This window comes from Mesoplodon mirus (genome assembly GCF_964341445.2).
Source record: "Mesoplodon mirus genome assembly, chromosome: 16".
NCBI classification, from domain to species: domain Eukaryota; kingdom Metazoa; phylum Chordata; class Mammalia; order Artiodactyla; family Ziphiidae; genus Mesoplodon; species Mesoplodon mirus.
Window position 1 is genome coordinate 4,391,826 of NC_138992.1, and position 16,861 is coordinate 4,408,686.

The 16,861-nt window shown below is 46.9% G+C and overlaps 1 protein-coding gene across 1 annotated transcript in view; it reads left to right on the forward strand.

Annotated features, from left to right (window-relative positions):
• Positions 1–16,861, forward strand: part of COL22A1 (collagen type XXII alpha 1 chain) — a gene marked incomplete at both ends in the record, with an annotated part of 243,681 nt that overhangs the window by 198,917 nt on the left and 27,903 nt on the right. Inside the window, 5 exons of the mRNA XM_082600940.1 lie at positions 821–874; positions 3,932–3,985; positions 8,636–8,689; positions 12,316–12,369; positions 16,602–16,655. Coding sequence (XP_082457066.1) covers positions 821–874; positions 3,932–3,985; positions 8,636–8,689; positions 12,316–12,369; positions 16,602–16,655 — 270 coding nt within the window. The remainder of the gene's footprint in view (positions 1–820; positions 875–3,931; positions 3,986–8,635; positions 8,690–12,315; positions 12,370–16,601; positions 16,656–16,861) is intronic.

Here is a 16,861-nt window from a genome sequence, read left to right on the forward strand (position 1 = left end):
TCCAGGGGCAGTGAGACAAGAGCTGTACTGAAGGCCTGAATGACATACTCAGTGAAAATTCCACTTGGTTCTTGAAAGACAAAATTTGGGGGGATTATTCTTAGGAGTTGTGAACGGCAGTGATCTCTGCACCGAATGCTACAGTTTGTGTTTCCCTGTGGAAGGAGGTGAACGAGGAGGGCAGGGAGATCATTTCTTTCATGGTGGATTGTTTGGTCTGATAACATTGCTGTCCTAAATAAATGATGCAATACACTTCGCCCCATAACCGGTTTAGCTCATTCTATAATACACACGGACTCCTCTCCACAGGGGGACGTGAATCTCTTTCTTAAAGTAACTGTAATACTGTCAGAGATGCCATAATTCAGTTAGTCTAGCTATTTCCATTGTGGGTATAAATTGTGTGTATATGTATTTATTTGTTTTTAAATTCTTATTATGGGATACTTCAAACATACATCAAAATAAGAGTGTATAATAAAAATTACCCCATTGTATTTATCACCTGTTCATAATATCTTCCAGCTATTTGGCCACTCTTGTTTTCATCTATATCCTTCTTCCTTCACATTATTTTGAAGCAAATCCAGTTACAGGATAGATTTGTTTTTGTAAATATTGTTAGATACTCCCTCATCCACCTATTTATATACATATATATATATATATATATAAATATGTTCATGTATGTATATACATATCCAGAATTTTTATCTGAGTTAGAAGATGGATTCTAGCTTGTTGTCTGAAATTCGGTAGTTGCACAAAGTGCAACTTTTTGGGAATCATTTAAAATAATTGCCTTGTGTTTTCCTAGGGTCATCCAGGAGTTCCAGGTTTCATGGGGCCCCCAGGGAACCCTGGGCCACCGGTAAGTAATTATTTTGAATCTCCTCCTCTTCTGGGCTTGTCATTTGTGCTTACTTCCATACTCCCTGGAGGTGGTATCACATGGACAGACCTCTTATTTTAAAGAGTGGGCTGACACCTGAAAGGTGTCTGGGGTGAAGTGAAAGTGCAGGTCGCAGCGGCATCTGGGGTGAGCTCAGAGGGGCTTGGCTACGTTGAGGGACAATGTAGTCAGAATGCTCTTGGGACGGGGGCATTGGCAGGGATGCACAGGCTCCACTTACTGTTTTTCCTCCAGCTCGGGTTGGGGGAAGCCTGGGATAATTCCAAGGTTAGGCTCTTAAGTAAGAAATGTATTATAGAAGCAACTTCCCCTCTTCCGTAGGAAACTGTCCCACGGTGAGAGGCTCAGGGAATCACAGAGTGTCTGTGCAAACCCAGACTTTCTTGGATTTACTGTAATTGATAACAATAATAATAACTGCAAGTTATTACTATGTATTATTACTATTTTCAACAGTTCATTCGCTGTCATTCTAAGGCACTTGTTATCAGTCTAACTGTAGCAACAGCCTTTAATACCATCCCATTTGTTCCCATTGACCCTCCTCCCCCTCTAAACAAATGTCCTCCTTGCTCTTCCAGTAGCTGTGGTGCTAACATGGACTGATGCTCTTCCTGGCAGATTTACCTCCCTTTGGTCTAGGCTGCTTGTCTGTCTCCAACTGATTCATGGGTTTATTCAGCATCACGCAGGTGTTTACTGAGCCTCCACTTTGTGCCGTGGCTTGGACTGTTAATTGCCTTTGGGAATGGATGCTGAGTCAGCTGCCCATTCAGGTTTAGGGGCCAGTCGTGCAGAAAAAACTCAGGAGCAGGCAGCTAACCCTCCTGGTCAATCATGCATTGTTTTTTTAAGTGTTCATGACGTTATATATAGATACCAAGAAGACAAAGCTCTTTACTTTCACAGTTTATTTTCTGGTGCTCTGTTAGCATTCTTCTTCCAGTAAAACCCTTACCCTGTTCCCAACCTGCTAGCTTAGCTAGATTCCAGAGTCTAGGATGCCAAAAGCTTTTGGCAAAATTATGTAAAATAATCCAAATCTGGAGTAGAAATGCAATTATTCTGTTAGATGTGTAATTTTCCCCTGCAGCAGCCCAGATGCAGGGGAGCATGAACCTTAGGCTGTTTATCTAAATATCATCGACATCTTTTTATTTCGTGAACATTTACGGGGTCCTCACCTGGTGAAAGACGTGGAGACAAATCAGACTGCAGCTTGTGTCCAGGATTTGTCTTACATGGAAAATAAGACTCACCTTCTACAACTGTGTCAGGTTTCCTTGAGGTCCAAGACCATGGTGTGGCCATTTCTGTATCCCTAAAACTTTGCCAGCACCTGGTATGACATAGGCACCCAGTAAATGTATGCAAAAGGACTAAATAAAGACTGCTGGAAAGGTGTCAATAAAGTACTGTGAGACCTTGCTTATTTGTTATCCCATGCTTAGTTATTACCCTCAGGGCTCCTGGTCTTGAGTTGGTCAACAGACATGCACAGAAGAAGACCACTGTCATCAGACCTCTGATAACAGAGAGCCCTTTACGGAGACCTCTTAGTATGTACCTGGTGCTGGCTGGCTAACTCTTTATATGTATCACCTTACTCAGTTCTCTCAACAACTCAAGTCAGTGCTGTCTTTTTCTTTTTTTTCCCTTTTTCTCCATTTTACAAAGGAACTGAGATGCAGAGAGGTAAAGTAACTTCCCATTGAGCTAGTCATTGGGGATCCAGGACATGGACCCAGGAGCTCTGGCTCTGAGAGGGTGCACTCCTAACTGGTACCCTCAGTTCTGTGCTGAGCACATCGTAAACATTGCCTCATTTAGTCCTCACCTCCCTATGGCATGGGCAATATCACTTTCTGCCTCTGTGGATAAGGAAACTGAAGCATCAAAGCCAGTAAGAAGCAATGCATCGATTAGTCTAAAGAACCTCTACATTTATCACCCAGCCAGCCGAGCTCCTAATTCATTCATTTATTCAAGAACTATTGAGTGTCTGCTATCTCCAAGGCACTGTTTTAGTTCCCAGTAAACAAGGTGGGAATATCTTGCTCATAATATGTCCAGCTATTTGGCCACTCTTGTTTTCATCTATATCCTTCTTCCTTCACATTATTTTGAAGCAAATCCAGTTACAGGATAGATTTGTTTTTGTAAATATTGTTAGATACTCCCTCAACCACCTATTTATATATATATAAATATGTTCATATATGTATATATATATCCAGAATTTTTATCTGAGTTGGAAGATGGATCCTAGCTTGTTGTCTGAAATTCAGTAGTTGCATGAAGTGCAACTTTTTGGGAATCATTAAGATGTCAGATGGACGCAAAGGCTGGAGAAAACTAAAAGCGGAAACGGGGTGGTAGGGAGCAGGGACTTGCAGTTTGGGGTCTGGCAGGCAGAGAATGTCTCACTGGGAAGCTGATACCTGAGCCAAGGTGTGGAGGAGGGCAGGTTATGAGCTCTGACACATGGGGCTTTAGACTGCAGGTGGAAGGGATGGCTCGTGCAGTAACCCTAGGGCAGAAGCCTGTCTGGGGCTCACTCTGCACCACTTACCTGTGTACAACTCCGCTTCCCTTTATCCATCTATGCATCTCTTCATCCCTGGATTGTCGATACAGGCAGTTGCCTTCCTTAGCTCTCTGGAAGATAAATCCAATTGTTTATTTCTTGTCTGCTGTCCTGAAATGTTCCCTGACGTTAGCTGAAAATGTCCACTCTGAAGTGAGACCATTTACTCTCATCTTATGGATAATTACCCGGTGAATGCTTTGGCCTCTCCTGAAATGCGGCTGCTGTCCTCCCGACATCTTTGTGTTCCCAGAGGCTCTCCCAGCCTGATGGGGAAGGCAGAAGCACCTCTGAAACACTTACAGTTCAGACAGCTGGGAAGGGGCACAGGATCTAAGGTCTGTGCGTTGCCTCATGCACAAAGAGGAGGTGCTGATGATCTCTGTTCAGATACACAGCAAACTGGCTTTCTGCTTTACCACCCTTAGGGAACAGCTGGAATTGCCGGAGCTGCAGGACCGCCGGGAATCCAAGGATCCCCAGTAAGTTCCTCATTGGAGAGGATGTGCTTTCAGTTTGTGTTTGGACCTTCCCAGAACCCCAAGTGCTTGCCAGCCCTGCCGTGGTCCTCCTTAACTCCTGTGGCTCACATTCCAAGGGTCTGTTCAGTACTAGTCGACCACAGGAGGAATTGCTTTATGTTAGAACCCTAGTTACCTCGCCTCTAAATTAAAGGTTTGGATGAAATGACCTGGCAATCTGTGATTCCAGAATTCAGCTTACAACCAATTCAAACTGGTTCAAGGTTTAGCCCCACCTCTCTATTCCTTTTTGGTGTGGTTTCTATTTGGAAGAGGCACAGGGGAGGAGAAAGCCTTGGAGCTACCCCGTCATGAGTCTGTGGTATGAGCCAGGTGGTATGTCAGGCAGGAGGTAGCTACTGTTATCCAGTTGTTCAAAAAGCAGAGTGAGGGCTTCCCTGGTGGTGCAGTGGTTGAGAGTCAGCCTGCCGATGCAGAGGACATGGGTTCATGCCCCAGTCCGGGAAGATCCCACATGCCGCGGAGTGGCTGGGCCCGTGAGCCATGGCCGCTGAGCCTGCGTGTCCAGAGCCTGTGCTCCGCAATGGGAGAGGCCACAACAGTGAGAGGCCTGCGTACCGCAAAAAAAAAAAAAAAAGTGAAATTAAGAAAGCGGAAGTCACAGGTCAAGGTCCTAAAACTACACCGATGGGTGGAGGTAGTTGGAATCCAAGACTTTTGTCTCAGACACCATCATTACATTCATTGCTTGAAGCTGCCGGGACCATTCTTGGTTTCAAAACCATAAAGCAAAGGTGAACCTCAGTTTAGCAGGCACTGTGCTCATAGTCACTACATGCATATTCACTTAAAGGAATGTACGGTCCCTTGATATCCCTTATCTCATCTGACTGCCCTATCAATAGGAATCATTGTCTCCATTTTATAAATAAGGAAAGTGGGCATAAGAGAAGTAAAACTACCAGTTTAGGGTCACATGGTGAGGAAATGTAGAGTGGGGTGCAAAGCCCACTCTACAGAAATCTCAGTGTCATGTTCCAGGTAGGGCTATTGCTAGCAAGCAGGTCAACCCTGCCCTGGTACCTCTGGACTCTGGTGCCAGGAGCACTTCCTCCTCAGATGAGGAAGACAAAGCCCGGGGGGGGGGTGATATCACTCATCCAAGGTCATACAGGAAATTAATATCCAAGTTGGGAGTTAAGTCAGTTTGAAAATTCCCATTTCAGCATTCTTTCTATTACTCCACGCTGACCCACTATGTGGGATGGTCGGGTTAGGGGCAGGAGGGATGTCCAGATTGAAAAATAAGAGCTACGTGGTTCTTTCTATGATCATCATCTAGATGATCCTTTTGAAGCAGCCCACTGAGAAGTCCCAGGATGAATAAAATATGAACCATACTGCAGGCAGCTTTTTATTGATTCTCAGACAGAAAAAGATTCCTCCCATAAAAACTAATGGACTATTTGCCTGAGGAGAATAAGATGTGGCTCCCAGATGTAAATCCTAGGAATTAAACTACATTAAATGCGATATTGATTCTGTCCTGGCAAGTTATACCTGTGCTTGAAGTTGCCCGTGGTCTTGGTATGTCCACATAAACATCAAACCAGAAAACAGCTGAAGTTTTCTTAGCACTAATAATGAGTATTGGTAGTTAAAAAACAGAAATAAAGTTAAATAAGGAATAGTTAAAAATATATATACACACACAGAGAGAAATCTAAAACATTTCTATTGCATTTTGAGTTAAAACATATAAACCATTTGCCAATCTCTTTGACATGGGATGAAGGCCCTCATTTTTATTTCTGTTCCCCTGAATAGAGTCTCTTGTCATTATATTGTAGAAAGAACATCCACCCATTTACTATTTGTTGCCTTTTTAAAAAGTGGTTTGAGGGACTTCCCTGTTAAGAATCTGCCTGCCAATGCAGGGGATACAGGTTCGAGCCCTGGTCTGGGAAGATCCCCATGCTGCGGAGCAACTAAGCCCATGCACCACAACTACTGAGCCTGTGCTCTAGAGCCCATGAGCCACAACTACTGAGCCCACGTGCTGCAACTACCGAAGCCCGCACACCTAGAGCCCGTGCTCTGCAACAAGAGAAGCCACCGCGGTGAGAAGCCCGTGCACCGCAATGAAGAGTAGCCCCCGCTCGCCGCAACTAGAGAAAGCCTGCACACAGCAACGAAGACCCAATGCAGTGAAGACCCAATGCAGCCAAAAATAAATAAATAAAAAATAAACAAATTTTTTTTAAAGTTGTTTGGGTGTATAACAACACCTGTGAAGCAAGTTGAATGTAAGACCCTAGTTTGTTAGGATTTTTTGCAAATCTTTTATAGCTATCTTGTGGTACAGCTATCAGCTATGTATTTAGACAGTGAATATCTCATCTTTATCAAATATTTTCAACATTTTAATTTGCGTAAAAAGATCATTCTTTTTCTTTTTCCACCTGAATTTCATTGGGTAACCTAATGAACAATTAAATTGTATAATTTCCATAGCAAACAACAAATGGTGAAAACAGGCTTGGGAACAACCATACTGGCTCCTTACTGAGTCTTCGACTCACCTGATTGGAGCAGAAAGACCCTAGATAGTAGATATTTCAGTCTTGCGGGCCATACGGTCTCTGTTGCAAATCCTCAACTGTGCCACAGTCAGGTGAGGTCAGCCACAGACATTATGTAAACTAGCGGTGAGACTGCGTTCGGATGAGACTTTACTTGCAGCAACAAGCAGAGGGCGGGAGCTTGCCGACTCCTGTCCTAGATCACTAGTGCTTTCATAGCAGGGTCTTGGGAATAATAAGCGTCCAAGAAGGGATCCAGGAAGCTCTGTTATCAATATGTAAAAATACTTACGTAGGGTGAATATTTGGCCCAAGTTGACCAAAAAACCCACTTTATTTGTTAATGTTTGTAGGTGTCGTGATATGGGGAGGGGGTGAATGTTTTCTTTTGTTTTACTGTTATTATTTTGCATTGGTGTAAGTGGCAATATGTCTAGACAGTCTCAAATATCATGTGACATAAGTTTACAGAGATGCAGGTCATGCCAAATTGTTATCAATGCAAATGTGTAAACATAGCATTTCATTTTTTAAGAGCTAAGAGTAACCTCCCAACATGCATAGGTAGAGTGTAGATACTTTTTTTTTTTTGAGTGTAGATACTTTTGAGAGTAGGTTTTAACAAACCAGTAGTGAACCTAAAACGTTGTTCATTCTTCACTAGTTCCCGAACGTCTATGAAAAAAAATTCTCGATATCTTTTTTTAAAAAATAAATTTATTTATTTATTTTATTTTTGGCTGTGTTGGGTCTTCGTTGCTGCACGCAGGCTTTCTCTAGTTGCGGCGAGCCGGGACTACTCTTCGTTGCAGAGTGTGAGCTTTTTAGTGTGGTGGCTTCTCTTGTTGTGGAGCACGAGCTTTAGGCGCACAGGCTCAGTAGTTGTGACTCGTGGGCTCTAGAGCACAGGCTCAGTAATTGTGGCGCACGGGCTTAGTTGCTCCGCGGCATGTGGGATCTTCCTGGATCAGGGCTCGAACCCGTGTCCCCTGCATTGGCAGGCAGATTCTTAACCACTGCGCCACCAGGGAAGTCCCTCAGTATCTTAATGATGTGACACTGGTATCCTTCATTTTCTTCAGATTTGGAAATGAAAGTCAGTTGTTGAGTTTTCATTGAGTCTAACTAGTACTTACTAAAGAAAGTGTGCTTTGGTCCCCTCATTGAACACTTTACATGACAGTTTATTAAATCTCTATGAATCTGAAATAAATATCAAAATATTTTTGCTTTTGCTTTTCTTGCAAGGGGATAACATCACAACCTTTAAGAATATTTCATTATGTGTGGAATATGGATTAGAGTGTAAAGCCAGACATCAGTGTTTTATTGCAAAAGAAACACTAGCAAGAAATTATAAAGTTATCAGGACTTTCAAAATACTCATGGTAGAGATGCAGGATGATATAAATATGCACATTAGAATAAAAATGGTAACACTGATTACCTCATCTGACGTAGAAACTCTAGTTGGCAGTGATGTGTGTTTTTGCTAAGTAAAATGAGAAAGGAAGTATTAATGCACCTTGGTAAACACAGTCTTTCAAGGTCTGTTTCATGGGGGAAAGGGATATTAAAGGCAAGCACTGATGGTAAAGAATTGGGGAACCTCTGGATAAGACGGTGGCAGTAACAAAACCAGCTGTTACCTGTGCCCCTGGTCAGCTGGTCGGTTCTTTACTTGTCTTGCTGTATGCAGAAGCCCTGCAGGAGCTATGGTCTGGGGACAAAGTGCAGAGTTGGATCTGGACCCAGGTCTTGTGGACCCCTAAACGTCTTCCCGGTACGCCTTCCAAGCACTAATCCCCCGAGTCTATGTAACAAGGCCAAAATGAGCTCCGGTCTGCACACCAACCTGCATGATTGTGCTCTGTCCAGGGCCCCTCCCTGCCCTGCAGGGAAGCAGTACCTGGCAAGGAACCAGGTGGACGAGGCATATGCAGAAGCATCCGTTGCTCTGCACTAAAGACTCCTGCCAACCCGTGAAGGCAATTCTGGGTGAGATCATTTACCTCCAGAAAATCCAATCCGAGAAATTTAATGGTGTTTCATGTCTTGGATCTTTTAGGGGAAAGAAGGTCCTCCTGGCCCCCAAGGCCCATCTGGATTACCCGGAATCCCAGTAAGTGGCATTTTAAAAAAAATTCTAGTTTCTCTACTACAAAAATAAGCAAAGAAAACTATATTCCACCATTGTTGACACAAAGCATGTTTACTAGGGAAATTTCCGGCATTAGAGAAAATTAGAAGAAAAATAATACTAACCAAAGCCAATTTTAGTCTCATTCTTCCTTTATGTATTTGTTGTTGTTTACTTATGTAAATAAAATTTTCATCTCTTTCTCTCTCCACACACACATCAATCACAGACACATACATATGTAACTGTGATAATTGTGATAATATAAACATTTTCTGTTTTCCACACTGGTATTAAATGCTCATAAATGCTCATAAATTTTACATACATATATGCCCCAGAAATGCCTGCTCGACCAACAGTAGCACTTATCAGACACTCAAGGAGTGTCTGATACCATAATATATGTGATTATTCTTCTGTTGCCTCATAAGTCTTATAACTTTTAAAAGTCTACAATAGATTATTTTACATTAGATTATTATTTTACATTAGATTACTGTTTTACATTAGATTATTATTTTATTTCTATAGGATGGTGCCCAAAAGTGGAGTCTACTGGTCAGAGCACAATAATATCTAAGGTTCTTGATACATCCTACAAAATTACTTTCCACAAATGTTGTTCCAGACTTTTCAATTTAATATACTTCTCAATAGGGTCAGACTCTCCAGTATGTTAGTAATAAGGCTGGTCCAGAGAGGCCATGTGCTGTCTTCTTCATTGAGAATAAATCCTTGTGTGGCTCCTTGTCTGGTGTATGCCTGCAGCTGGGACCTCTCCTGGACACAGCCCCACCCCTGCCCTCCACGGGGCATCCTTTTGTTCCAGCCATACTGGCTTCCTTTTGGTTTCTAGAACACTCTGCACCCTCTCCTCTCTAGGCCACAGGGCCTTTGCACATGCCTTTCTGTTCACCCAGAATGCCCTCTTGTCACCTCTTTCACTATTTGATGCCTTTGATCTTTTCCAGCTCATCCCAGGCGTCACTTCCTAGAAGTTTCCTCTGCCCCCTAGGCTAGGATAGGCTCTCTTAGTCTCTTTTTCCTTTCTTCCTAAGTGCCTGTCTCAGCTGGTAGTCACATGTTTATTTGCATAATGGTTTGATTAGTAACCACCTCCACCATTATTCGCTAATTGATTTGCTCATTCAGCACACACTGATTAGGCACCTACTGGGTGCTGGATCTGGGGACCTAACAGAAGAGTGCCTGGTAATCATGGGGTTATGTTCTGGGTTGTGGGTTCTGTGGGACCAGGCTTTTGTTCCCCACACGTGGTGGGCACACGGCAAATATTACTTAAATAAATATGTGGATGCATGAATTGTTTTCCTAGAGCCCTTCCTCCTTGAGTGTCTGATAAGTGCTACTGTTGGTCGAGCAGGCATTTCTGGGGCATCACCAGTAGCCGTCACTGCAACCACACAACCCCGGAGGTTAAGTAACCTGTCCAGGGTGCACAGGTCTTAAAAGACAGGCTGGGATGTGAAACCCCGGTTGGTATAAACTGCAACGCTGTAGCCTAGTGTGTCATAGCAGCTAGGAAATACTTGATTTAATTCCAGGAATAATAAAGCTACGGAGAGAAAATTCCAGTTTGAATTTTCTGCCAGACCCTTATGATCAAAGTCCTAGGGTGCTGGAGAAGAGAGAAATGACCTGAGATATGAGTGTGCGATTTTCTTAGGAGTATCCCTCCTCCCTCCCAGCTTCCCTCTTTCCTTCCTTCTTTCCCTCCAGTGCAAACCCCACCTGCTCTCTGTTATCCTCAGAGGAATGCCGAGACACTGACCTCCACGGCACCTCATGAGCTCACCCTCTTTTCCTCTCTGTCTCTTTCCCAGCCCTGTCCCTGGACACTCCAGCCTTGCTCCACACCCCTTCCAGCCGCTCTAAACAATTTTGCCTTCCTCCAGGTCACCCCTACGTACAAAACTCTTCCTCCTCCCTCTGCCCGGGTGATAGGAATCATCATAGCTTTCACGCACACTGTGCTAACCACGGGGCGGGCTCAGTGCAGAGAGCTTTCCCCGTGTTAACATGCATAATCCTCACCACACCCCACTCCTCTGTTCATCCCGAGGTCTCGGCTAGACGTCATCTTCTCCAGGGAGATGTCCTCGAACCTCCGCAGTGGGGTTAGGTGGGGATCAGAGATGTGCTCTAAGCACTTCCTTCATAACCCCTTGCAGCGCTTGGGATCTACAGTCATAAATCCCTGTTGGTTTTCTGTCCACCTCCACCCACCCCCTCCCCCATCACAGAGGCAAGTAGGTGTTTCCTAAATCTGGGCTGAGTGCAGGACAGGAGGAATGAGTGATCCATGAATGAACAGCACTGACCTATGTATGCCGACATTTGAGGAACCGGATGTACCCAACCAGTGCGGAGTGGGGTTTTTTTGGCAGGGGAAGGGTCTCATGGAGAAGCCAAACAAAAAAGGAAGAAACCATTGACACAGCACGTGATGCATAGTGTGATAGATAAATGGGAAAGCCAGGCCCGGAAGGGTGCCTGGGGTAGGTGACACTCAGATGTTACGGATGCACGTGGAGCATCGGCTAGCGGCCCGGATGGTCAGTAAACTTAGGTTACTGTCCTCAGTGCTTCCTGCCAGCGCCCGGGCACTGGCGTTAAAGGCCCTGATGAGGAACGATGCACGATCTCGTGTATGCCGGCCGCAGCAGGAGCAGCTGCACCGCTGGAGCCGTTTACCGATGCCTGGTCTGCTCAGCGTTGCAGGTGGTGGCGTTGATTCTGAGCCCCCTCGTGACTCTGCCAGACACGTTTGTCATCGGTGTTTAGGAGAGGGGCCGCTGCGAGCTGAGAATGTCAATAACTCACCCAAGATCATAGGCATAGTTGGTGCCAGTGGGATTCAAACCTTGCCCACACCGGGGGCACACCGTGACTCAGCTTCCCCTCTGCCTTGCTGCCTGTTGCTTGCTTTCCCTGGAACCCGCCCAGCCCAGGTGGCCCAGGATTGGAACCTGAGTCTGTGTGATGCTGTAATCATCATCCTGATCTGCAGAGATTCCTGAAGAAGAATGAATGGTCTCTTAGATTAAACATGAGGCTTATAGTGTCTTACTGAGAGCAGGAGGTGGGCTAGTAGGAGGTGGGGAGCAGGTGGGGGATTGTGGCTTGATTTCATGGAAAGAAACGTGACATGTTCGCGGCCTTCCTGTAGCCCGGACGTGGCCCTGGCTGTCACTCACCTCGCCCCGCTAGGTGCTAGGTGCTCTGCCGCAGGCCCCTCGGGGTCCTTGTCATCTTCATCAGCAGCCGCCTCCGCGCCATGGTCAACCCAGGAGGCCCAGAGATGAGCCCGTGTTGTCCTACGTTTGACTTCATGAAAATGTCCAGTAGGGGCTTCTTTCCATCTATAACAATAATAATGCAATTTATTGCTTTTGCACTGTGTGCCAGGCACCGCCAACCAGAGATCCAAGCCAGAAGCGTGGTGTTGGGGGAGAAGCCTTGAAAAATGAAGCCAGTTCTGCCTGTTGTGTGTGACTGTAGCTGTACACCAGGCAAAAAGGCATCTGTCCTTCCCTCCCTCTAAGCGTCTTCATCTAGATAACCAATTTGAGTTTATCTTGCAGGGAGAAGAAGGCAAAGAAGGCAGAGATGGAAAACCAGGGCCCCCCGGAGAGCCGGTAAGGGACTCCAAGGTTCTTACCATTTACACGCCAGATCAGCCATTTCTCAGAAGCAACTACTCTGTGTCCAGAGCTACCATGAACCGGGCACAGTGAGAGTTATTTGTTGTGCATTTCTTCATTTACTTCTCCTGAGAACCCTGCAAGGTAAACACCGCTGTCCCCATTTTACAGCTGAGGAGACTGAGTCTCGGGGAGTGAACTCTATCCTGGGGATCCTGTTCCTCCCTTTCTGCTTCTTTTTTTTTTTTTAAACTGCCTCTGCAGCCTCCATCCTATTGATGTGGAAGGGAACTGGGCAGGTGAGCACTGGCTGGAGTAGAAACCTGACATCTGAAAAGCCTGTTAAACCCCTGAAAGCCTGAGCTTCACCTGCCATCTCTAGGGGATGTGAGTTTGTCCTTTCTTCGACATTGGCATAGAGGTTTTTTTTTTCTTTTATCTTTAATGTCAGCTGCCGGGCCACACAGTGAGATGGACTGTGTGCTGCTGAGGACGTTTGTCTCTGTGGCCCCAGCAGCTATTGGCTGGAGGTATGCAGTGATTTCTTCAGACCCGCCTCGATGACCTCAGAGTTGTCCTTCCTTAAGACGGTCAGCCCCTCTTGAGTGTGGATCTGGGCTTAGTGATGATGCTGAAGCTTCATTTCCTAGCAGCAGTTTTGTCTTCACAAACCCCTTCCACAGCCTCAACACTGAGGGGAAGATGGCAGGTGGCCCCTGGGGCTTAGAGACCTGGTTCTCCCGACGCCCACCAGCAGGAGACAGTTAATAATGGGGTGCACCCAGTAAATACCAAGCCGCTGTGCAGAAGACGGAGGATGTTTTCTAGATACTGACATGGGACTTCTCCAAGATACATTGCTGAGTAAAAAAGCAAGGGCACAGAGCAGTGTGTTTAGCCTGCCCTATTTTGTATGAAAATGGGTCTGTGTATATTTATCTAGCATTTACATAAAGGGACTCTGGGAGACTCCAGAAACACTAAGCGAAGTAGTTTCCATCCATGGAGGGAAGTGAGGACGGGTGATTCTGAGCACAAGGGACATAGGGATGGGACGTCAATTTTTGGTCCATAGAATGTTATTTTATTATCTTTTTAATTTTTGGAGCCGTGTGTGCAGTGCTTATTGATTAAATTAAAATATTTTATGCCAAAATTACAACCACAACCAGAAGAAGAAACTGGCTTCGGATGCTGGCTTCACTCCCTACAGGCTTTGCGACCTAGCTTGAGTCAAAGAGCTTCTCCCGGCTTCAATTTCATTTCAAATAGAATGAGAATAATAGTAGCAACTTGCTGGAATTGCTGGAGAATCAGCTGGGGTGAGAAATTGGTTACATGCATCCAGCTTCTCTAACTGTTAATTAATTTAGTAAGTTACTTTTCCAACTGCTCTAGTTTTAACTCCTGGTGAGGTTAGAACCTCAGAGCCTTTAGAGCCAGTAAGTGGAATTACATAACAGTCTCCACAGCAAGGCTTGTGCTCCATTTAATTTGTGCGGCCGTAACTATTATGACTCATTCTGCATCTTATGCAACCTGCCAGAAGTACCTTCTTTATCACTTTTCACTGTTTGCCAGATGCTGAGACCAGGACTCACTGCTGAGGGGAAAGTAAGAGCTTAGGGCAGCGAGCAAAGTAAACAGCTCAGCTAAGCTGCTGAAGGCCGGCGTCCAGCAGCGCAGCCCTGGTGGGCAAGCGGCAGTTAGCCAGGCTGAGGACGTGGCAAGGGAGGAGGACAGGTATCGCCACCGTGGCTGACAGCTGCCGTGTGCGCACCGAGGGGGCACTGAGCACCCCATTTTCCAGTGTAAGCCCCAGGAAACCCCTGTGGGGTATGGGTATCATTATTGGCCCAGGTGAGGAAACTAAGGCACAGAGAGGTTAGGTAGGCTGGCCGAGGTCACACCGCTGGTAAATGAAGCATTGGGGACCCGCACCCTGAAGGCTGACCCCAGAGCTCAGTCAACGCAGAGCAGGCAATCAGCTTTTTTGCCGAAAGTGTATTATCCTGAGAGGCTGTCACTGACAGTACAGGATAACCGAGGCCCTTGGTCTGCACTCAGCCTGTTTGTGGAATGCCTTTTCCAGATAGGCCTGTGCCAGGCGCTGGGTGTGGATGGATGGAAGGCGACGTCTGCCCTGGGTAAGCAGTGGCTAAGCCAGTACGTGGAAGGCAAGGCCAGTTCTGCTGGAAGCAGTGGGGGCTCGGCAGCTGTCCCCAGCACGTGGTCCAGAGCTCACCTGTCCGTTCGTTCTGGGATCTCAGCATGTGGCCATCCTGACCTTTATCACTCTGAGCTGCTTGGGAGGAGATTGGCAGAGGAATGGGGGCACCAGAGGTCCCCTGAGAGCAGACCTGGAGACCAGGATGGGGGGCAGGTGGGGTGTTTGGAGGAGGTCCCAGGAGCACAGACAGAGTGAAGAAATGGAACGAGGAAAGAAGGAAAATCTGCGGGCAGGCCAGTGGGCAGACGTGCCAGTGGGCAGATGCTCTAGTGGGCAGACGCTCCAGTGGGCACCTTGGGTCCAGTCCCCCGGAGACCAGCTGAGGATGTGGGAGGAGCTCACTTGGCCTCCCCGGTCCCACCCCTGCCGGGGAGCAGGAGGCTGGGGTGTTCTTCATCAACTTCAGCCTTTCTGCCTGGGGGTTGCTTGCTGGGGCATGAACTCGCACGCACTCTGGCCTTCAGCACCTCGGAGTCAAGTGCCCCAAAGGCTGTTCTGGGCACAGCCTTCTGCCTGAGGGGGTGCTGATCAACAGAGTGACAGGAGCCCTCCCGGGGAGCCAGTGGGGGTGGCTGGGAAACAGCAGTACTGGCTCCTGATAGTGGGTGGTTAATTTCCACTTTGACTTATTCCTTTAAGTCCCTGTACACTGGGGACATGGATGGACAGACAGTAGACAGACAGATGATGGATACGTGGATAGATACGCAGATAGATGGGTAGATATGCCGCTTTTAGAGTTGCCCGTTTCGTCATTTTTAATAGGAGGCATTTGAGTATTAGTTACAGCGTAGGGTGAAGCACAGAGGCTCTAGAGCCAAAACGCCTGCATTAGAACCCCAGCTGTGTGACCTTGAGCAGGTCGCTTAACCTCTCTGTGCCTTGGGGTTTTGCCTGGGGCAGAACCAGTGTGCCTCCCTCATGGGTTATAGTGAGGACTTGACACTGTTGTGTGAAGCGCTGGCGTTGTGCATGGAAAGCCCTCAGCAGTGGCTGGTTGTTATCCTTTGTCTGCTGGCCGCTTGGGCCGGTGATGGCTGTCCCACTTGCCTGTGGGGCAGGAGCCAGGCTCCATCACAAAGACCTACATCAGGGAGGCTGTCCTGAATTTACAACTGAGAAACAGATCCAGGGAAGGGTAATGGCCCCCAAGATCACACGGCTAGACTTAGACGAGCTGCGACAGAAGAAGAAACAAACTGGGAAGTCGGGGCTCGGTGCCCCACCCTCCTTCCCCTGTAATTTCACTCTGGATCCACGGATGCTCTTCTCCCTGTCCCACACCCCGCCATGGACCCCTTCCGGCCCTGCAGGTTTATAAGCTGTGAAAATGAAGGGGACTTGGGGAAGTAGCCCCTCCGGTTACCATGGAGACGGGGCCAGCATGCTGCGCGTCTCCCCATCAAGCACACGTGCCCCTTCACCCACTTTCCCGGCTCACCCCAGCCCTCCCTCACCTCTCACCACTTTATCTGGACTTCAGCAGTAAACTGCAGGCCCCCTGTCAGCAGCCACTGCTGCCAGGCTGAGGAGAGCCTCCTTGCGGGTGTTGCTGGGGTCCAGTCTGGCTTTGCTGTTAACTCAATGAAACCATAACTTCTTGGAGCCTCAGGTCCCCATTTGTACCATGCAGTCGTTACTAGCTGCCTCGGGGTGGTTTGGTGAGTAGGTATACAGCGGTTTCTAACTTGGGCGTCTACGTAATTTCTCATGCAGACCAGAACCCTTCCAAGGATAAGTAGGGGCACTGTGAATGGGTGTTTCAGAGATGAAACCTGTGTAACCAGCGCCATCCCAGGAAAACCAAGAACATAATAGGCAGGGCTCTACAATGCAGATTTCTATGGACTAAAATGGACCACAGAACCAGAGGGTAGGGTTGGCAGGGGGCAGAGACTGGCTGGTGGAAATATGATGAGGTGAAGCTCCGGCAGATGAGAATAGGAAGATCCTGCAAATGTTGTCCTCAAGTTCTTCTTTTCTTCTTTATCCTCAGGGCAAAACAGGAGAGCCAGGTCTGCCAGGACCGGAGGGTGCCCGCGGTCCCCCTGTAAGTGCTGAGTGTGTGTGTGTGTGTGTGTGTGTTGTCCACAGTAGAATAAAGCCATCAGTCACTTGGCTGTGATACCGTGGGTAGGGTCCTCTGAGACTGCCTGGCCGTGGATTCCAGAAGTACCTCTCTTCCAAGACCTTGGTGCTTCTGTGCAGTAAATCCAGTCCTTTCACATGCCATTGCTGTAAAATTTATTTTCAAAC